The following is a 23,647-nucleotide window of genomic DNA, read 5'->3' as shown; positions in this document are numbered from 1 at the left end:
ATTTCTGGCAATTCTTAGTCACAGAATCTTCTCCTGGTCTTTCAGTTGCAAATCATTTGAAAAAATGGTGAGCTTCCGTTTTACACTCTACATAATTTCTCAAGGAATTAAAAAACTCCAGGGCGATATTGAAAATATGAATCATTCATTGAAAGGCTTTGGGATTTCACCTGCAATTTGGCAATAGCCATAAATTCTTCTTGGAAATTCAGGATAAAGATCTATAAGGGTATTATTGGAAGGACCATAAATTTCTCTAGTCATTAGCTCAATTGCATTGACAATTCTTATGCTTCTGAGAACCAAGTCCCTTTTTGATCTGATATATACTAACAGGCTCACCTTTTTATTGGTGACCTCGGCAATTCATTTAATATTTTTATCACCTGCAGAGCATCTCCTCATGCCAATGAAAGTCACAGGCCAGACCTTCTATTAATTTACTGTCATCAGCTTTTTTATTTTATGATTTCTACCCCTATAAACTATTGTCTTGGTCTCTTTTTTATAATTCGATTTATCATCAACAGCTACAGAATGTGTCACTTGAAATTGTGCAGGTTTAGGGAGAAGAATTTTGTGAAGAATGACACAGTCGGGAAGATGCAGTACAGGTAAATTTAGGAGAGGATCAGTATGTGCCTGGTTTCTAAATGGACACAGTAGTTAATATTCTAATAATGCAAAACGTTAAAAAAAGATTCAAATTATCATCAGCATCTGGAATATATTTTTAGAAAGGGGATAATATTGCAGCATGTGAAAGATACAGTCACTGGCAGATTTCAACTAGGTACATTTCTTTTGTTTAAAGTGTTTATTTTCAAGAATGAACAATATAATAAACAAAACATAACAATTGTGGCAATCCTATACAAAATCTAACAACATATAACTAACGAAAGATTGATGAAATACTCACTTATAACATAAGAATCAGAGGACAGCCTAAACAAAATGAGTGTTTTTTAGGCTCTGCACTCTAGGAAAGTGTTTTTTAATGCCCAGTGTATGCTCTCTGACTCCTACAACATGTTACAGCATCTAGAAATTGGCTAATCTCTGGCGTATTTAACTCTCCTGTAAGGCCATAGTATAGAGCAGTAGTTCTTAACCTGTGGTGTGGCTGCTGGAGCGGGTAGTACAACATTTTGTATACCCCCCCCCCCCCCATTTCTGCATGTCTATATTAATCCGAATAATCTATTAATTGCAATAATAATAATCTGTTTGAAGTGATAATTTATCAATTATATTAACAAAGAATTACACGTGGGATTTGCATTTTGCATGGCTAAACTAATTGTATACTAATATATGTACGCATACTAATGGTAGAAAATTAGAATATTGCATGATATATGTTGCTTTTGTGACGTAATTGTAAGTTGCGCCAGATGACATCACTGGGTGAATATAAACGCTTTGAATATTGCTATCATGCTAGATAATTACTTACACATAGTGGAATTAGTGAGGGTTTAACATTTTATTAGCCATTTCAATGTTTTAATTACGTTTTGTGTTTTTTTTACTTAAGTTGACCATTTGGGCCTAAGAAAGGTTGGCTGACTGAGACACACAACGTCACTGCTATCGTTTCACGAGGTTTTGGGTGAAGTGCACCTGCGCCACCGCCAGCAACAGTGGCTTCGTCCTGACCCCAGGCAAGGTGCACTCACCAAGGACACCCTGGGAGCTTCACCAAAATCACGAAACAAAGGACTGTCTTTAAAACCAGAACCAGCAAGTGTGATGACTTAACCTAACGGACTATGTGAGAACTTTACCGAATGACCCCAAACCAGCCAATCAGGACTTTCTAAAACTGATGTTTGTTACATTTTGACGTTAGTTTCATTATATAAGTGGGTAGACAAAGCGAATAGGGTATTGAATCCTTTTCCTTTTTCCTGACGTTATGCTGACGAAGAGGACGGTGACACTGCTGGACAGCTGTTATCCTAAATCTTTGAAAGACTGAATTGCCGCCTGACTTTGGTGAATTAAAGACTTTTCCACGACTTGATTGACTTAGAGGACGACTAATAGCCAGATTAGGTAAATATGATGTTCGGTGATTTGGTTTCTGACTTATTGAAATTGAAATTGACTAGATAAATGAAATTATTATTCTAACAAACAAATGTGTCGGGTGATTTATTTAGAGGAATTAGAATAAGATTAAATGTAGATTAAAGAATTGAGTCACCAAATATCCAAAAACAACTAACTGATCTGTCGACTAAATGAGGGGAATGTCTCGATGTTCTGAGTTTTATAAAAGTACTTAATGTATGTTCAGGTAAATTAGGTTCTTATAATTGAAAGATATTCCTTTCATGTCAGCGTTTGGATAATCTATCTCTCCCGTGAGAACGGATCAATGAAGTGTGAGTGTTGGTGTTATGGGCCCCACCAATGAATGTATTGAGTGAATGTGCTAGTGTAATATTTGATCTGTGACGAAGGGAGGATTCAAAATTCCACGCTGCATCATGGCCACCCCTGGGGGTCCGCAAAACCTACTCAGGGTGTCTGCAACTGCTTAGAAAATTAAGTAGTATTATATGTTAATAAAGTGTATATAAATAAACAGGCAAAATGTAAAATTGGAGGCTAAACATTAAGCTAGTATTCTCAGGTTGATTCATGGGAACAGTGCAAGTGAATCGAACAAGATATATTATAGATGATGAGTGGCCTCAATTGAATTTAAAAAGCTTCAACCTTCCCATTAAAGTTACAAAAAATTACCTGGGGGATTTTGACTTCCATTTAGAGACTAAGGGCCTCATGTAGGTAGCCTAATACCGGTCGGTAACGGCCGATTTTCGGTAATTATACCGTTACCGACCGGTATTTAGGCTTTTGCTATGTAGGGGGATCATTTTTGTATTCGGTAATTTACCGAATCGGTAAAATTACCGATTCGGTAATTTTACCGATTCGGTAAATTCCGAATACAGAAATGAGATGTAGGGGGAGTGTGTGGGTGTTGTCTGGAGTCGGTATTTACCACCAACTAATAGTTGGTGGTAAATTAAGAATGGATGTGTAAAAGCATTTTAAAGCGCTTAGAAGTGTGCAATGTGGCAGACATACATGCCCTTAGGGCATGTATGTGTGCCACATGTGCACACATGGCCGAATCAGGGGTGCAACAGGGTGTCAATGTGACACCCTGCCACCCTTGCATGTGTTCCCCCCATTACCGAATCGGTATTTACCGATTCGGTAATGAGGCATACCTTCCCATCAATGGGAAGGTATGCCTCATTACCGAATCGGTAAATATCGATTCGGTAATTACCGAATTTTTCCGAATCGGTAATATTTACCGACTCATTACCTACATTGCATTTACCACTTCATAAATACCGAATCGGTATGATTCGGTATTTATGAAGTGGTAAATGCAAGCCCACCTACATAAGGCCCTAAGGGCCTGATTTAAATCTTGGCGCATGGGATACTCCATCACAAACATGACGGATATCCTGTCCGCCGTATTACATGTGCCATAGGAAATATTGCACTTGTAATATGGCGGACAGGATATAGTATTCCATCCATCAAGATCTAACTCAGACTCTATGTCAGAAGGGAACTTTTTTACCGGGGCGAACCTGCTTGGTGTGTCCGACCTATCATGGTTGGCCTGCATCATGCCTAGGTCCCAGCCAAGAGTGAACAGTGATTGGTGATTGATGCTTTTCATTTTTCTTTGGTGATTTTTCCATTACAATTTTAATAATTCCATTATTGTATTTTTGTCATTCTGGTGCCATTGTGTTTATTACATTTTCCTCCATATATTATACATTGGAGTAAGACTTTTATTGTGTTGTGTTTTTGACTTCTTAACTACTTTGATCATTCTAGATGTTTTAACATTTTCTTTAATTTAAGCCTGTCTGCTCTGTGCTGTGGCTAACAGGGATTTAGCTCAGGTTTAAATTTAAACATTTCTCTTGACCTAAGAGGTTAATGACCATCCACAGCAAATAATAATTCACTTTCTTACATACCTCATTTAAAGATCCTGGATATAGAGTTGATTCCACATCACCAGCGTTAACGATATAGAGGTCCCGTTAGGTGCAGGGTTAATTGAGATTCCGTTTTGATCCCTGAGAATCCCCTGACGAATTAGAAATTTTGTAATTCCTTTTCTGATTCCACTGGGAATACCTCACTCTCCTTTGCAATATCCCTCAGGGATTTCGCCTCCTTTTAGAAACTGAGGGGCATATTATCGACAAACTGCAATAAATATCGCAGAGTGCGCTTTACACGTTTTTTTTCTATCGCTGGATTTCATCGCCGAGATAGCGCGTTATTATCAATGCAAAATCCAGCGTTAGCGGCGAGAACGAGCAATAGCGCGAGAAAACAAGCGCTATTTCCACTGCGCTATTGCAAAGCTTGCTAATAGGCAAGTGCGGACTCAGCCTGACAATCTACCTCCCATTGACAAGATGGGTAAGTCAGGTTTTCAACAGGCGTTGGAAATGGAAATCAGCGATAATCGCGGTTAGCGCGTCTTTTGTCATTGCTACACGGATGCGGGGCAGGATTGATAATAGGTGGTAGTTGTGTTAGCGACAGTATTCATGGCATTTTAGTGAGGAACGCCCACTTTGCATGTCATTAGCAATAAATATCACTGACATGCAAAGTGGAGAAAAGACGGCTGCTACCCCAAGGAAACACGCGTTAGCGTGTTCTTGATAATTGGGTGATATTAAAATTGCCGCTTTTCTGCCAAAATGGCTGCTAAAGCGGCGAAATTGGGCTTGATAATATGTCCCATAAATCTCTGGGGAAAACCATGGACATTATTTAGAGGTTGCAGCTGTGAACCCTGGCTTGCCCCCTCTGACCTCTAGCACTACTTTTGCAACCCCTGCCCTTAGAGGTGGCAAAACCAGTATCAAATACAGAAGGTTAACAGTGTTTTTATGAACAGTGTTTACCTTCTGTGTTACACTTTAAGTTAAATAAATTCAGAAGTGGGATTTAGAAATGCTGGCATTGTCCTTTACTGTGAATACTTTAAAAAAATATGTTTTTAATAAAACCGTCACCGAACACATTCATGATAGTTCCTTAAATGTGATTAATGAAAATGACCAAATCAAGCCAATAAAATAGTTACTATACAATTTATTGTCCCTACAAATAATGTGTCCTGGCCTCTATTGTTTTTTTAAATCTCTTTTTGTACTTCTCCCTGTGATTTAGCAATACGTTCTCCCTTTGGGATATATAGTAGGTTCCAGTGATAATTATTATGCTGTCATAATGATCAAGGTCTTGTGACATTGTTTCCTAGGATTCAGGCTCAAAGGTCATTTGACCACTTCCTGTGATGTCATTGAGGTGTGAGGTCACTTACGCTACCTCTGGAGTGTTGGTAAATTGACGTACATGGGAGTAACATGAATGGTCCGTGTTAACACTGCTGACCTAATAATTCCTGATGGGGTCTCTCATAATTAGTATTTGTGTGGCATAAATGGGTTATAAAAACACAAAAAATTAACATATGATTTTAGTATTTGTTTTCAACACATTACAGGCTTCGCTCATATTGTTTTCTTGTTTTTTCCAGAGCTCAGCACCGAAAGGACTTCATCTACCAAAACGAGCATGACAACAAGTGGTTGTCACTTGAAGGTGACCAATTCTCATACTGCATAAATTACCTCCACCATACTTAAAACATATGACAAATGATTTAAAAACTCTCATACCTTAAACAATACATTGGGCAGTACTTTAACCTAATTTTTAAAAGATGCTAGGCAGTCTAAATCTCCGGTGAAATTTCGGAAATCTGCAGTGTTTCAGTGGATCTGTTAAATTCAGTGGGGCAGGTGACTGCTGTTACCAGCCCAACTGGAATTACTGTACCTCTCTCCATGAGGTCGAAACACATTACCATCACACTGAATGCATCATTGGTAGTTGTCATTCCTTTCAATGAATGTCCATTATTTATTTTAATAAAACATGTTAAGATATTTTAGTAAGGTACATCGAATGCTATATAAACTATCTCAGTGTGTCCCGCTGAACAAAGCTGATCAGGGGCGTGACGCTGGGGCTTATTTACACACCCCTTGCGCCGGCAGAGCGTCACTTTCACCAGGGCTGGACTGGGAACCAAAACCAGCCCTAGCAAAGTGCTCAGCCGCCCCTCCCACCCCCACTCAGGGGGTTGGGGGTGCAGCCGAGCTGTTTGCCAGGGCCGGTTTCGGCTGATTTTGTTACCAGGGCCAATATTGCAGCTATGCTGCAAAAACGGCCCTATAACAAAACTGGCGACCCACCGGGGAAATGCCCGGTACCTGCTACGGGCAATTCGGCCCTGCTTTTTACATGGGGAAAAGTGACGTACCTGCGGCGCAATGGGCTTGTAAATAAGCCCCACAGTTTTCTGATTCCTAACTACATAAGCAGTGGTGCAACACAAAATGATGGGTCCACGGCCCTACAAAATGTGCAGAAGAGCCCCCGAGTCTCCCATTCCACGCAAATATTATTTGGCCTCGGCTGAATGCGGACTCTCAGGGGCTACAGTGCCTGTGCTACACACCTGTATAAAAAGGCCTAGTGTTAGGGGCCCAACTATTAACAGTGGAGTGACACCTCGGGCCATGAGTGTAAGGGCCACACTGCACCACGAGAATGGCTGACCTTTCCCACCCAACCGGGGGCGAGTGACCAGTTTCCTTGCTTCCATTTGGTGTCCATGGCAGCCTTACACACCTGTGCCCAATTCTTAACTAATACCTTTCGTCACATAATCCATATCTGCGTACTGTGAGACCAGGGTTGTCATTATTGCCATGACACATGACACCACACGAACGTACCATTAAGACACGTTCTCTCTGAGCGGTAGTCTCATGTTAGAGGGAGCTTTGTACAACCTGCCAGCCACAGGCACAAATAACGCTCAGACTTCTCGACCTGTCATTTTTTTCAAGTTTAGTAAAATGATTACTGGTACTTTGAGGTAATGAAACATGTCAGAAACATCTGAGGGCCGCGGCACCGCAAAGCCCCCAGGCCTAACATATTTAATCATCAGATTTATAGGAATCAAGAAACCCACCAATGTGATGATTCCCTGTGCAAAATGTCGCATAATATGTCACTGCAAAATGTCAGAAATGATATGTGTTATTAACAACGTTTGATAGATTTGCGAAGTCGTGACAATCACTTCTGCCGTGCCTGTTGGAAGGCATTCCTTATTTAGTTACAGACAGAAACAGAACTGATGGGCACATTGGGGGGCATCCACCTGGTTTGCCTTTAGCTGGGGAGACGTGAGAAGAAACCCCTGCTCTATCCCAATGCGTGCCCATGATACTCATGGACAGAGCCCCTCTCTTTGGGGCATAGTGCCAAGTGGCAGAGATGGCAGGGCAGTTGTTGGTGCACGCAGGCTATGCCAGGCTCAGTCTCCGGCGGTGCACAGGATGGCATGGGTCTAGGCATATTGTGGGATATCAGATGGACTTGACAAGGTGCCGGATTGCTGTGAATTCAGGGCTTCTTCACAGAACCACTAGAGCCTGTGACTGCTTCCTGCCCACACCCTAGGCCTCACATTGGTGGAATCAAGAGCAGTGGTGGCTGGTGACATTTGAAAGTGGTGAGGTGTAAAAGTTGAAGCAGAGGGCACTGCGTAAGCGGGCACAGCGAGCATGCTCGACCCACAGAAGAGGGGTCCTGGGGGTTCTCCCCCAAGAAAATTCGAAAAAAGAGTGGGCAAATAGTGTTTGGGAGGAACATAAATTACAGGAACATGATGGTAAGTGGCCAACGATTTTACCTTCTGACCACTCACTACAATCGGAGAAAAAAGGGATGGTTTATGTTAGAGCACCACACTGTGTGCGAGCAGCATGCATACGGAAATGAGCGCAGACGCAGACCTCATTTAAGGCGGAATGATTGAGCATGTGGGCATGGCTAAAAAACAACATATTCTTTAACTTTTTGGGGTTTTTCACCCTCTCGTAACTACATATAAAATAACGCACAGCTTAAATGAAAATTAAATACAACTTATGTTAATCAGTGGGAAATGCAGCACTATTGAGCATTATGAAACATCTATTAGTGCAGTGCACAAGAGAGCCACAGCAGTGAATCCTGGTTGGTGTAGTGGAGAATAGTGATTTGTTTATGTTTAGTGCTGCAAGGTTCCAGTCTGCGGCAGTAAGCACTGTGAACATGTAAATCATTATTTTAAAATCGCGTTACACACAATATAAAATAGGCTGCTCGTGCTACAGACTGCACAAAAAGGATTGAGATAAAAAGTGTTACCAAATTATTGATTTTCGTGCAGACTCTAAGTAGTGCCGTTGTTAGGTCTCGCCTGACCCAGCGTATGCGCTGGTCTGGCGAGACTTTTTGAGAGGGCTCCAAAAAGTGCTACCAGGCCAGCCTAGGGCTACAGTGCGTGAGCGCAGGCGCGCGCGCCGCGCTTTCACTTTCGCGGCCGCATAGTTGCATACCAAGCTCAACATGTGACGGGTCGGTGCTCTCCTACATCACAACAACTCAGAACTCACACCGACTTGTATAGTAGATGCCTAGATGGACTCCACTCTTTAAGGCCTGGGGGTCGAGCAGATCTCCGTTTTATCACACTAGGATCGGGCCAAGTCAGCAGCACGACAAAAATTAAGCTTGGTCACAGCAGAGGTCACAAGGTGTGGTCTACCGATGCACCCCTTTTGCAAAACAACACACTGAATGCAGCCCTGCCCAGCAATGGCAAACATAGCCAATCACTGCATGGCTTCACAGTAAGCCATACAGTGATTGGTCATTAGCCTTCCACCCCTTGGGGTCCCAAGGACTGAGGAGCCTTGACTAGTTCTAAGACCCACGTCTGGCGGCCAATCAGACGCTGCTCCCTTGCTGTTACACAGCAGGAGAGCACCAAAAGGATTAGCTTGAGGGGCCAAACACACTGCTCTTTAGGAGACTGGGGGTCTCCGGATTTGAGCAACCCACGCTCACTAATGAGCAGTGCAGGGAAGACTCTAGTGCGCATGTCGGGTTGGCCAGAGAAAGGCAGCCGCCCCAACCCGATATGCGCACCATACGCCTAGATGCCCTGTGCTCGACGCTCACCCGCTCCAGTATACTTAAACTGGTGTGTGTGGCAGTCCATGAAAATTAAACCCCACCCACCCACTTCACAGCACTGATGCACTCGGCTGCAAAGCAGACCCTTTCATCCTATCAATATCGTGCTGCCCGTGATTGACAGTCACAAGACCATGCCTCCATTAGTGCTCAGGAGGGACAGTTCAAGAAAAGCTCCCACCCACTATTAAATCACTGTTCTTGATGCCCTGATGTCACCCACCTGAGCATTCTTAAGCAATCCCTACATGCAGTGAAGCAAACATACTAATGCCACATTCAAGCAATGCCAGGATGGTTGGGTGCTTTCTGCTTCTGCCCGTTTATTATACCAACTTGTAAGTAGTGTATGCTGCCTTCCTGAGCCTGAGCATCCTCGGTGGACCTATGCTAGTGTCTCATTGCTTTTGGAAGTTTCGACTACACTTGCATTTTGTAAACCAGCAATTACAGATGCCTGCATTTTGTTGCTTGCTCTTGGTACTTTGCCTGCCATCATTTCCCTAAGCAGCCTTTGCTTTTCACATGCAGTTGAGAAATTATGGGCACAAACATGCCAATGCTGCCTAGACTGAAAATAATTAGACCGAACACTAGTGGGTGCCTATGTTTTTCCTTCTTTTTTTAGGCATTCACCACAGTAACAGGGAAGATGCACTGCATGACTAAAACCATTGGCAAAGCCATTAGGTCCCAAAGGCAAGATCTGTTGGCTTTGCCAATGCTTGTTTGAAAATATACATGAGCAACCAAATGTCTGGGGCCTGGATAAGAGAACAGGAGTGAATGTAGAGGAAGAAAACCAAGGCAAAAGCTCTTGATTGCCCCAAAGTGAGTGGATTTTTGCAGACAGCCTGAGTGGCAGAGGCTCACAGTGGTTCAGAGTGGAACATCACATTATGGCAATCTATGCATAAGGATCAAAGACTGAATCGGATGGGGTTTTATTACAGTATGCACATTTTCCAGAGATTTGTCACGGGCAGCAGTAGTAGCTGACTTAAATGCTTGACCTAGAGCACCCAGTGGTCTTTTTTTCTGGATCCCTACTAACTCCAATGCAGAGGCTGTCGCTGTGTTGGGCTTATACATTTCATTGAAGGATGTGAAGATAGGCAATTAGACAGCAAAAGGCTCAGTATTTGATTACATGATGCGCTTCAAATTATGCATGGTAAGATGTTGGGGGGCATACTTCTTTCCCTTGTAAACCATACACTATTCACTCCTCATACACCATTCCGTGTCCTACTTTCAGTATGCTTTCAACCGTTCTCCTCCTCTCACCACTGGAGCTATCAACACTGCATTTTTGTGTAATTGATTAGTCTACCTTTTGAAGGCACGTGAAACTATTTGTGTTTTCTTTTGACACCTAGGCAGTGTGAAAGGTCACTTGCTTGTTGTGCCTCTTAAAGACAGTGCCTTTACAATCTGGTGGAGCACCTCTTAAGAGGTGGTGTGAAGTCTCATTGACAGTTTAACACTTCAAAAAAGTTCCAATCACTCCATTGAGTGGACGTGCAAATAGGACGGTCTGGGCATATAGAACACATTAAGATCCTGTTATATGTAGGAGGTAAACACAGATCTACGTCCAAACAGAAATGGTCACAGGGATTAGACCTGAGTTTTGTTGTAAAATCAGCATCCCAACAATTGTCCCCTGATAAATTTTCGCATGTCAGAACTTAAAAAAATTCACATGCCAAAACATTTGTGATAATATAAGAAGTTTGGTGTGATAAACAACAATTATGCACATAATTCTCAATTTTCGGATTACAAACTCAGAGTGTGAGATAATTACTTCTCCGAGTTGATACAGCATCCTGGGGTATTGTTCTTCGGGTACAGTAAATACTTAATTATATACTGGCCCACTCTAATCAGTGCTTTAATGAACATCCCATAACTAGGAACCTTTTTCAATTGTGTTTCTGAAAATCCTTAATCAGCCAAAAACCACAGTACTTGCAAAACCTTTGAAATGGTGCTAATAGAGGGGTTTGGTAATGAAAAGTGGATAGAGTTCCCAACCAAGGTGGCCTTGGCCACAAAATCCTCTTTTCCCTTCAAATGTTCTTCATGTTATTTATCACTCACATCAACAGAGAGATCTCATTATTTTAATATGCTTAGAGAGACATTTTTTTACAAATTGAATATACTAGGCATGAAGTATAAAAACGATAATGAATTACCTCAAATAATTGCATGATAGTTGCTGTTGATAGTCATCTACAAATAAAGATCATAGTAATACACTTTTCTATTTAGATAGTTTTAGAATTTCAGTATTCTTTTCCTAATGAACCATTGCTGCAGTCATGTATATAAACTATAACATCCGGAGAAGGAATCAAAATGCCTCCTGGTTCTAACATGTGTCCCAGAGTAACACTAGGAAAAACTTTAGTATCTTCCATTGCAACATGAACTCATCACTTTAAATCACATGCAAATGTCAATTTCTGTTACCTGTAAATAAGAATGTCATCTACTGAGCTGTTGTATTGTATCTGGTACATCCGTATTCCCGGAATGTGATGTTGTGAAGGCCACTGTATGAGGGCAGAAGATGAGGTCAGCTCAGCAACCACAACTCTTTTTTCTCGATAAGCCTTACTGTCGTTTGCAGGGACGCTCGACTTGGCAGGATTGTGTATATCCGAAAGTCCAGTCTCGCTTTCTTTATCATAACTGGTGCTATTTGCAAGATGAGGAAAAGGATTAATAACTAATTCCACTGGGCCGGTTGACTCCCCAGCAGCATTGGATGCTATGCACGTAAACGTGCCCTGGTCGGATATCAATGAAGTCAATATATCCAATGTTCCATTCTCATAAGACATTGTCCTGGTGGTATTAGAAACCAGCTTTCCATCTGGAGAAATCCAGCGCACATACGGATCAGGGTCTCCAACTGCTTTGCACTTTAGGGAAACACTCTGCCCCTCCATGATCACCTGTCTGGAGGTCCGATGTGTTATCATTGGGGGTTCGCAGACAAATTCTTCCTCCTTGATTGTCCAGAAATACCTGCCCATTAGTTCAGACGGCGAGGCACAGGTTTCCAGATCATCTTCTCTGTTAAGGCGCCTGAGCCAGACAAGTTCACAGTTGCAGTGTAGCGGGTTGCCCCCAAAGCTGAGAACCAGAGTGCACAAAGGTGACCCTTTGGATTTGGCACAAACTTGGATTCTTGAAAACAGTGGATCGGGAGGGATTTTTTTAAGTCTATTCGATGTCATATCTAGCCGGGCGAGTTTGTGCAGGTTTGAAAAAATCCCTTCAGGTACGTAGTCTATGAGGTTGTGATCCAAACCCACTGAGTTGACGGTGGATAATTTCGCAATTGTCTCCCAGGGTAGTTGAATTAAATTGTTATACGACAGATCTAGGTCTTCAAGTGTTTCAATGAAATCTTCGAAGGAACCTGAGGAAATGAAGTGTAATTGATTGTTGCTAAGAATTAAATGCCGCAGATTAATTAACCCTTTCAAATGTTCTTCACCAATGTAGGTCAGTCTGTTGCTATCCAAGTGCAGCGCATGAAGACCTTTTAGGTCAAAAAATGCATAAGGCATAATTTGACTAATGGTGTTCCTTGATAATGTCAAGTGAATAAGGTTTGTCATGTTAGCGAAATCCCTTCTTCTGAGGGTAGTGATGAAGTTGTCCATTAGCCGAAGCTCAGCTGTCCTCCTGTCAATGGTAGGCGGCACAAACAAAAGGCCAGTCTGGGTGCAGAGAATAGTGTAGGAAGGAGACACATTTTGACATGTGCACCGCTTGGGACACATCATGGCTTTCACTGATGTTGTTATCATCAGTAGATAGATAGCCAGCCTTTCCATGGTAATCAAGGTGGTTAACCTAAAAAGGGAAAAGAAAAAAAAATACATTTTAATAAAAGAACTTGTGCAAAAAAATAAAGCAATTCATTGCATGAAGTAATTTATGGAATATATATAACCCCATAGGTGAGAGTGCTATCACGTTTACTTTCGCTGCAGGGAGAAGGGCTAGCTTAAAAGAAATGTAGATTAAAGTTTGACGAAAGCGCCTGCACCTCAACTTCTCTGGATCAATAAGAGTGGGATTCCAAGTTAGGCGGAAAATGGCTGATGATCGTCCCCTAAAGGAGGAGTACCAATACAAGGGGTAACAGTAGCTCTGAAAACGCCAAAATACTTCCTAGAATAATAATTTGGGGGAATAAACGATGCAGGAATCCGGAATTCCAGACTGATATCCTCATGTTTCCCCCTGTGTTTCACCCCAAGATATCTGATACATTCAGAAGCTGAGATCCATGGGTGAAACATTACAACCTGCAATTCTGTTACTGGGCCTGTCGCGATTATGGGTGACATTTATAATGGAGATCTAGATTCTGTGCACTATGCTCTAACAGAACAAAGGAACACACATTAAGGCAGTGACTGTGGTGGGGTTATGATTTAGGTGTAAGCTGCACACCTGCTAATTTCCATTAGCACAGGTTCACAAATTAGCAGCTAAGAAAGCTGCACTATATTCCAAGTTTGACACCTAGGGGGGGGGGGGGGGGGACTATTATGCTAAAACAACATGATCAATGCAAGGTGTGAAAAAAGCGCTTCCGCAATATTTGCTCTTGTTTGTACCCGCATTATCATCCTATTTAGGTCGCAAATGGGAGTTCGAGGCCAAAACTAGAGTATCGGCCCCATCAGTACTGGGGCTTTTTTAAATGATACATGGCTAAGAGTAGCCTGCAGCAATATTGGGTTGATCATACAATCTATAAAATAGCAGTTCCAATGCAAAGGTCTATGTTGCTTGATGATAAGAAACCACATAACTGCCATTTAAAAGACCTACATGGTAGATCCAGCAAAGTAATCATTCAATTACAGATCCTGTTACCCTGCCTTCAAAAGGCCAGCAATGCAGAAAAGGTGGAACTAGTAATTCTTCAGGCTATATCATTCTTTTTCTTTATTTGTGGTGTAGGTTACTTACCATGATAAATATGAAAACAAGCACCTGCAAAAGGCATCGTCACCCGTGTTTTACTAAAATCTAATTTACACACAAATTGAATTATGTCACTCAAACTTAAAAGTAAATCCAAATTTAAAGCAAGTTTCGTCGATTTCCCTTCCGATACAATAGAAAGAACTGATTTCTATTGTTCTAACTCCAGCCTTAATCAACAGGTGTTTGAACCAAGTATTAGGTAACTCTTGAAATGCCTGGTATTACAATCATATACATTCTAAACATGTTTTACAAAAATAAAAATCAAAGTTTACACCAGATACAGCTCACATCTTAAAATTATGTACACCCTTTGTTTTAATGTACAATTGGATCAAAGTTACACAGTCACACATCCGTTTGTTTATATAAGGAGCCATCTTTGTAGCTCATGCCTGTGAGTACCAGTAATCCTTCCTTGCTGTTAATCCTGGGTGATTGTATACTCCTCTACTTCTTACAGGTGCTTCTGTGGCAGGTTTTCTATGGCTGCTCATTTTGGACTGAAACATTCTTAATGCATCACTGACACTGCAGCTGTGCTTACAACTCTGCTCTCATGCAACAGTGTCTCTGATGGTTCAAAGTTTCAAAGACATCATATAACATCAGATAACATCATATCCATAAAAGCACAAAACACAACAACGAACAGGTCAAAAATGTGCAAGTTAAACAGTCATGATAAAACCATAGCAAACTACAATATACAGTAATCTTTAGATTCATTAAAAAAAAATTAATTAATGGGATTCGTAAAAACTCAGGGATTGGACATCATTTGACAAGCTCGGGCTGGGATTTTCAAAAAAGTGCCTGTGCGAAAGACAAACTCTTCATCGTCCAGAGTAAGTAGTCTTAAATAAGCATGTTCCAAGCTGATGGGCATGTGCTTTTTAAAATACGGAGTTAAAAACCACTTAATATACTTTAAATAGTATTTACAGAAAACCAAAAAGTGCAGAATAGATTGGCCACTTAATTACAATTAAAGGTCAGAGTGGTAGCCAAGGGAAAAACTAATGCAAATTTAATAGTGCCAGCCGTTAAACTAAACAAAAGGCTCCTCTCCCAGTGGCTCATTGGCAGGGTAATGTAATCAGCAAGCGGGTGTGCAGAATTTCCAATGGCCATGTAGCTATAGACAAGGGATTTTTTGGTTTCCTTTTCAAACCTTTCTGCTCTATATAATGAATAGAGCGCATTCCTGAGCTCACTTTTGTTAGGGGCCATTGATGTGCTAGGATCTGTATAAATACTTCCCTTATTAACACTACATAGGCTCTGATACACCCCTGACCGCCATGGTATGTCTTTCCCTTTCGCACATCCTATACAGTCACTAATGATCTCTCTTGTTAGGGATGCGGCCGGGGTTTTCCAGACCGATAACCAAAAAAGGAAGTTGTGACTGTTAGTAGGCAGAACTTTGATGCTGCCCCCAGAAGCAATATTGATCCCAATAAATAATCCCCCGAGGGGCGACCAGATTTGGAACTGGAGGCTAAAATATTATGACAATGAAACCCACAAGCATGTGTAGATCTTGGGTAGCCAGATCTCCTGAAACATGACTATGTCCTGATCCTCAATCAGGCATCGCCAGTCCGGGTCACCAAGCCTCTGTTGAAGGCCGGCAACGTTCCAGCTCAAAATACTTAAGTCTGTATCAGCCTTCGCTTTAAGTGTGGTAGGCTGATCATCTGGACTATCAGTAGGGAGGGAGGGAGCAAGATCTTGAGGATTTTCCGGGGGACAAGGGTGGTATTCTACTGGGGATATTTGTCAACCCTGTGCGTCCAAATCTGACAAGGCCTGGAATCTATTGGATACAGAAGTTACGTTGAACACATGATCTGTGGGCCTAAATTATGGTTTGTAAAAATAACCTAAGGGAGCGCACAAATTCTTGAACTTTGACTGGATGTTTGTTCACAGAATCTTAAAATACAATGAACTAAATGAGGCCTGCAAAAGTTAATCACAATGCAGGCCCCATCGATGTATTTGGGAGACTGACCAATCCACCCTACTCAACGGACCATAAGGATCTCGTTCATGCAGGATGGGTGGAACCTTTTGTGATTAGTTTGCCAATCCACAGTCTTGTTACGGAGATCGTCCCAAGATTCCCTCTGACCCTCTAATAGAACAGGTACACCAGCCAGAACCAATACGTAAGGGCAGATGGCCGTAGGTAAGTTTAAAACATCTGCGTTGGGTCTTTGGCGTTTGCTCCTCGCGCTGTCTGTTACATCCCGACTGAACGTTCAGGCTGACTGCTGCATAGGCCCGAGGTTCTGAAAGTAGACTCCCCATGTAGGTCCTGTGAGTTTCCCTGATCAAGGATAGATTTTGGTGCAAGGGGCACTTTGGGTTTACGGCAGACAGTACGAGGATTGGCAGATAAGGATGCTTCATGCATATTGGAACTTGAGGCTGGCGGACAGTCTTGAGTTGCCATCTGCCAGTATTAAAAAGTTCACCCCCACGTTGGTGCAACATCCGGGCTTGCCAGAGGGGCATTCTGAGGCAGAGTTGGGGGCGTGGAAGGAAGGAGCAATTGGGGGCTGCCAACCAAGTTGGAAATGACTAGAGAAAAATGACTATGTAGTGTCCTGGGGTCTAGAGAGAGTCGTTTTTCAGTCATTTCTATTTTGTGGAATAACAGTGATTCAGCTCTCACGATAAATGCATCTAGGGTCCCCGCTACTCCTTTGCGCTTACTCATGACAGCAGTTGTGTATGGGCAGGACCAAGTTCAACACAAATACAGTCTAATAGCTGGAATAGAGATATGCGCAACAGTACCTGAGGGTTGGGTGAGATGCTCTTGTGCTAGTGACCAGGTGTCAGAGGGGGGGCCCAGCCCAGCCTCTTCCAGGCTCCGACTGGCGTGGACAGGCCCACCCTTAGCCCGGGCTTTGCCCGGGCACGCCCACGCTGTCGTAGCCCGCCACCAACTTTAACGCGCCTCCGGGCGCGAAACAGGAGCGTCGCTGATGCTCCTAGTCCTGCTGAGACAGTTGGCTCCTGGCCGTTCCCCTCACAGCAGAGTGCGGGAAGCCAGCCGCCAACTTTAACGCGCCTCTGGGCACGAAACAGGAGCGTTGCTGCTGCCCCTTGTCCTGTTGGGACAGTTGGTTCCTGGCCGTTCCCCTCACAGCAGAGTGCGGGAAGCCCGCCGCCAACTTTAACGCGCCTCTGGGCACGAAACAGGAGCGTTGCTGCTGCCCCTTGTCCTGTTGGGACAGTTAGTTCCTGGCCGTTCCCCTCACGGCAAAGTATATCGGGCTTCCTCACCGGTATAATTATGTTCTGCACAATTAGTTTACGCTAATTTAGTGGAATATTTATCAAAAGCAATTGATGTTTGTCCACAAGAAACATTAAAGAGATACTATATACTTCACCCCTACCACTACTGCGGACAGAAACCGGAAACTGTGAATATACAGACCAATTTCCCTGCCTCCTACCTTTCTTTGAGAGACGAATGGCAGATATTAATAAAACAGCACGTCTCACATTGCTGCATGCACATTGATGGCCCCTGGGTAAAAGCACGTCGCAGACTAGTCATTCCCCGGGGGATTTCGTGCTCATAACAAGCCATCGGTAGGGATATGAAGTTGGGGGGAAAGGGCTGGTGTTAGGGGAAATACATAAGGGTCCAGAGAGGCGTGATATGCCTCTTATGTACCCTGTGCCTCACCAAGAGGGGAGGAGTGGGGTAAATAATAAAGTTTGTGAATAAAGTTTGTTAGGGGACTAGTTACCTGATTGCGATACCGTCTGCTCAAGCCAGAGTCAGGGCGGCAAAGAGGGGGTCCTCTGGTTCAGGCTATTCCGGTTGGTCTTTTTAGCGAGGGGGGATGCTGTCACAGTCTAAGGATGACGTGAGGGCCACGCTGCAGATGTTAGGCATGTCTGGCGGGCATGATTTGCTGTGCCCAGGTGTCCTGAACGAAGCGTGGGTGGGCCGTTCCCGCCCCACGTGGTCCATGGCTGGCGGTGTGCCCGCTATCGTCGCAGCATGCCTCCCAGATTATGGGCGAGGCATAACAAAGGCCCGTCAGCATGGGTGGGGAAGAGGGTCAAGTTCCTGAACAAGGATTTGAGTGTGGGAGGCACGCTAGCCTCCCAGCCCGGCTCAAAGATTCATCACACCCCGGCCCCGAGTAAGCGGAAGACACCTCGGGCGGGGTAGAAGTGCAAGGCAGGCAGGAAGAAAGGCAAGGAGGCTTGGCAGGGCGAGTCTGCAGACCAGCTGGGCCTCCATCAGAGCTCTGACAAGAGGGGAGGGCCAGAGTATGAGGCCCCATCTTCCCCATCAATCCTGAAACAGCAGGCGCCCAGGGCAATGGCCTACCCTTGAAAAATTAAAGAGCACTGGTGGAGCCACAAAAGAGAGTGGAAGTAGCAAAGAGTAGGCCGCCTGCTCTAGGGAAGTGGCAGCCCCAGGGGATAAGGGGCCTTTGGGGATTGGGGCCCAAGAAAACAGATGGGCCTCAGTAGATATAGAGGGACAGGTCAGGGAGCAGCGCAGCATAGTCAGAAGACCGAGGCCTGCTGGTCAGATATGTGCCTGGCGCGCGAGGAGGAGGTCGTGGCTATTGAGCGGGCACAGGCGGGCAAGTATAGTGAGGGAGGGGCTGTTGTTGCAGGACCCGGCACAAAGAGTGTGGGGACAGGCCATTGTCTATGGGTTCCAGCAGATGGGACCCTGAAGAAGGACAGGTGGCCAGCTTTTACAGCTCAGGGGTCTGGTGATGCACAGGACTCTCCTGGTTGGTGCAGCCGGCCAGGGGGCTTATCAAAGTCAGCTACCGAGTCTGACAGACAGGGGCAATGCCAGCGGGGTACACAATGGCCCCTAGACCTAGGCTACAAGATGTGGGGGGGTCCGTGGTGGCCAATCCTAAGACGAGGGATCACACACCTCAACTTAGCCAGGCCAAGGGGTTTCCACTGAAAATTTATGTAGGTGAGCGTGACAGAGCAGTTGGAGCATGATAGATGAAGTGTAATGAGGGCAAATGTGAGGATGCTCTGGCCTTGGACTACGAGAGTGACGAATGGGAAGAAGGCAAGTTGCGCGAGGAAGAGGGTAGGCCGGTGACTCATGGCACCAGCGAAGGGCCTGTACGTCAATTGATGTCTTACAGCAGTCAAGTGTGGATCAGAAAGCCGTCAAGGACAAGGCGAAGAACAAAAAGGGCAATCGACGAAAAGAAAGGAGGAAGGAAGGAACTATTACCTTCAGATACAGGGGAACGGTGGTCTGTGTGGCTCTTCAGGACTTGCAGAAGGGTGCACCAAAACAGAGATCTGTAGGGGTTGGCGTTGGCGTGGTCACTGAGGTAAAGGATAAAGGGAAGGAACCGGCAAGCAAAAAGGTATCGCGCAAATGCATGAGTGGGAAAAAGGCAGAGGAGAAGAAAACGTGTCAGACAGATAGTTCTACAGAGCGGTTCACGCCCCTGGAGGTGTCTATTTCTGCATGGCTGCAGCGCGGAAGCGTCTGATCATGACCTACGGTAGGAGCGATTTGTTTTAATTCTTAACCCACTCCCACCCGAGTGCTTACACCACTCGGATTGGATTGTCTGTATTGGCTCTGGTTTTAGTTTCCTTGTAGCACTTAATGCGGGGAGATGCCTGGCTCCCTTTTTAACTTTTAGTAGCTTTTTCTTTCCTTGTTGCACTTAAGTGTTGGAGTTGCCTGGGTCTGTTTTCGGCTCTCTGCCTACAATCATTTTACCTGGTCCTGCTCACGAGTGGAGGGCGTGTTAAGTACTTCCATCTCCCGTCCTTCTCACTCCAGATTGATGGGGATTGGGCCATGCCCCTCTAGGTGTCTACTTCTGCATGGCTGCGGTATTGAAGCGCTGCTGGGGTGCCGAAGGCGCGCCAAATGCAAGCCTGTCTGCGCCCGTCCACGTCCGGCCGGGGCCAGGGGCCAGAACCCCTGCCATTTTTAGTACCCAATCCAAGCTAAAGTACTCACCAGGCCAACTCAAAAGTTTAGCCCCCACAACCGCTGCAGGGTGTGTGCAAAGTCTAATGTGGGAAAATCCTCAACTGAAATGCCCTCACTGCGACTTCAGCCTCACAAACAATAAGCCCCTCCGGTCCAAGGACAACAAGGCCTAGTTCCTATTGATCAACTATCGAAGCAACCAGACACCCTTTTTCTGACAAAAACGTGGGTTGGTGAATTCTCAGCACCTTACATTCTAGATGCAATCCCATAAGGATATGGGATTGCAAGACAAGACCGCCCCTTAAAAAGAGGAGGGGGGATAGCCATTATCCATAAGTTAACCATAAATTGAGCCCTTAAAGAAGCCAATATTGAGAACTGTAAAGCCCTCTCTTTCTTCCTTTTGCTTGCAGGAAACATGCCCTTTTGGGCTTCTTGATTTACTGCCCCTTGGCCCCGCAACTGATTTCATCTCAGGTTTGGCGGAGAATATTGTCCAACCAGCCCTATGCCATAAACATTTGATAGTCTCGGACAATTTGAATCTGCACTTTGACAAATAATTAAACCCTGATGCTCTAGCTCTCTGTGGAGAACTGGACACTATGAATTTAACTCAAAGAGTGCTCACTTTGACTCACTAACTAGGTCAAACCCTAGATCCCATTTTCGCCCACTTTTACACAATTGAAGTTATGACACCACTAGTAGTTCCCTCGTCAGACCATTATGGGTTGCCTTTTACTGTGCCATTTCACTTTACTGCACCTAATAACATGTCTAACCAAATCACTAGGAGAAGGAAGTGGAACTTACTCAATTCCAAAATGTTTGTCGAGTCTCTCTTATGCAATGCCCCCGAGTTGAGGGAAAACGTCACTCTAGCCAACTCACAAACTGAATTCTAGATATCAGAAGCCTTATATGAAGCTGTACGATGGACAACAGGAAATAAAAAATCCCACGGTGCAGAATTCCGCGCTTTAGTTTACCGAAGAGCTTAGCCTAGCCAAAAAAGCGTGTAAGTGTTTAGAGCGCATTTGGAGGAAAGGCTAGTGCTTTATCAGCAGAGACAATTATAAAGTGGAACTTAAAAAGTAGGATCCGCTTATTAGGAGAACCAGGTGTATCTTCTACACTAAAACAATAGAAACTGCTCATAACTCATCCAAAGAATTATTCTCTATCCTCAAATCACTGTCATCATTGGATCAAACTACAGCACCCACTGCAGCATCGGTGGAGAATTGCAATAAAATTGCTCATTTCTTTTTGCCCAAAGTAGCTACCATCTATGACACCTTCCCTCCAGAAGCGAGTAGTTCCATCAATCTTGATGCCCTCCCAGCTGAACCAGTTAGAGTGAACAGCCTTAAGGAATTCTTGGCCCCTAACCTGGATGAACTGAAGAACATAGCGGCCAGCATCAAGTCAGGATCCCCTTTGCACTGCGCCCCACCTAAGGCTTTGATGCAAGGGCTGGACACTATCATCCCTTACATTCAACAACTCCTCACACTCTCTTTCCGTGCCAGCGAGGTCCCCCCTGAAGTGGAAGCAGGCGGTTGTCTTTCCACTCCAGAAGAAACCTTCTGCTGACTACACAGCACTTGATAACCTACACCCCATCTCCATGCTACCGCTATTTGCTAAAATCTCTGAGAAAGTGGTGAACAGTTGACTAACTACATATATATCACCATGGATGACCTATATCATCCGACTCAGTCAGGCTTTGGAGCCTCCTATTCTACAGAATCGGATCTCTTGCTAACTACTGAAACTCTAAGAAAGTGTGAGGATGCCGGACAAATAGCTGCACTAGTTCTACTGGACTTAAACGCAGCCTTCGACACCATATCACATAATCTACTCCTTTATAGGCTTAATAAATGCGGTGTTGGAGGTCGTGCTTTGTGCTGGCTACGGTCTTTTCTCCATGAGCGTAGCTTCCAGGTCTCTCAGAATCCTTTTCTATCAGAAAGCATGCTCCTAACGCAAGGGGTTCCACGGGGCTCTATTTTAAGCCCTACCCTGTTCAGTCTCTATATTGGCCCACTTGCGGATGTTGTGGAAAGACACAGTGTGACAAATGTGTCCTATGCTGATGAAACACAGCTAATTGTCACCTTATCTCAGGACACTGAGGCTTTGGCCTATCGTTTTTCCCTATGTCTAGAAGAGCTAGCTACATGGATGTCCGACCATTGTCTTAAACTTAATGGCAATAAAACGGAGGTACTGATAGTAGGGAAAGCTCCCTCAATCTGGACCACAGCATGGTGGCCTGAATCCATGGGACAAACCCCCACCTCCAAAACAGAAACAAAAAATGTGGGGATCTGGATTTGACTCAAAACTCTCCTTCGATAACCAAATTAGGAGAGTCGCTGGCAAGTGTTTAGGAATCCTTAAAGTTCTATGAAAACTTATCGATCTCCTCCCCATAGCATCCAGGAAAACTAATGTTCATGCCTTGGTCACATCACAATTAGACTATGGCAACATCCTGTACTTGGGAGAAGCCAAAGGAAGTCTTACCAAACTTCAGCCATTCAGAATGCGGAAGCGCGTTTAGTTCTTAATCTACCTAGAAGATCGTCTGCCTCTAAGGCTTTGAACACCCTCCATTGGCTGCTTGTTGAGAAGAGAATTACCTTTAAGGCTATGTGCTACTGCTATAAAATCTGGTAGAACAAGAGCCCTAGCTAGCTCAGATCCCTGATCGTTACCGACACTCCCTTTCACAACCTCATATCGAGTGGAACCCTCCAGGCCAATGTTCCCAAAATTCATAAAACAAGAATGAGAGATTGCTCATTTAGCTATCTTGCATCAAAAATATGGGACACCCTGCCATTAATGCTGTGATCTGAATCCGTGGAACACACCTTTTGCAAACCATTAAAAACCAGGTTATTTGCATCTTAATCCCGTCTGCAATGACCTTATTCTCATTCTGTATCTTTCTGAGCTGGCTCCTTCTTTTTATGAGGCCACTATCCTAGCGCAGGGATACACCGTCGGTGTAACCAGGCGCTTTATAAATGGCGTTTGATTAATTGATTGAGAGTTGGAAATGGGTACGGGTGACACAGACTCAGAGGATGATGTACATAAGAGACTCCCTTATATGGGGCTGGCAATGCCCCTTGGGTCTCAGCTTCTAACAACACTAAGAACAGGATATGGAAACACGAATATGTAGACATTTTTAAACTCCTGCATAGGGATATATAGGTGAAAGAGGGTTCTAAAAGAAGAGGAATGGGAACTCACAAGACAGCCCAGAGTGCTGATTAACATGGAGAATTGGACTTCTGCTTTTCTAATTTATGTGTGTATTTACTGTGAGAAGCACAGGAACAGGGCAATATCATTGTTCAAATATACGGACATGATCAGGAAGGCCCTAATGCACTCTGGGGGTGTTGCATGTCTTAGCTATAA

General features: G+C 44.1%; 1 protein-coding gene across 9 annotated transcripts in view; it reads right to left on the bottom strand.

Annotated features, from left to right (window-relative positions):
• LOC146798382 (leucine-rich repeat and fibronectin type III domain-containing protein 1-like protein) overlaps positions 1 to 23,647 on the bottom strand; it is a 2,623,090-nt gene that overhangs the window by 134,624 nt on the left and 2,464,819 nt on the right. For all 9 annotated transcript variants that reach the window (XM_085625642.1, XM_085625645.1, XM_085625643.1 and 6 more), the window contains one exon: positions 11,665 to 13,062. In XM_085625642.1, coding sequence (XP_085481768.1) covers positions 11,665 to 13,043 — 1,379 coding nt within the window. In that variant the 5' untranslated portion in view covers positions 13,044 to 13,062. The remainder of the gene's footprint in view (positions 1 to 11,664; positions 13,063 to 23,647) is intronic.

Source organism: Triturus cristatus, chromosome 9 (genome assembly GCF_964204655.1).
Source record: "Triturus cristatus chromosome 9, aTriCri1.1, whole genome shotgun sequence".
Lineage (NCBI taxonomy): Eukaryota > Metazoa > Chordata > Amphibia > Caudata > Salamandridae > Triturus > Triturus cristatus.
The sequence above is the reverse complement of the archived record's forward strand: the minus strand, read 5'-3'. Positions and strand labels throughout refer to the sequence as shown.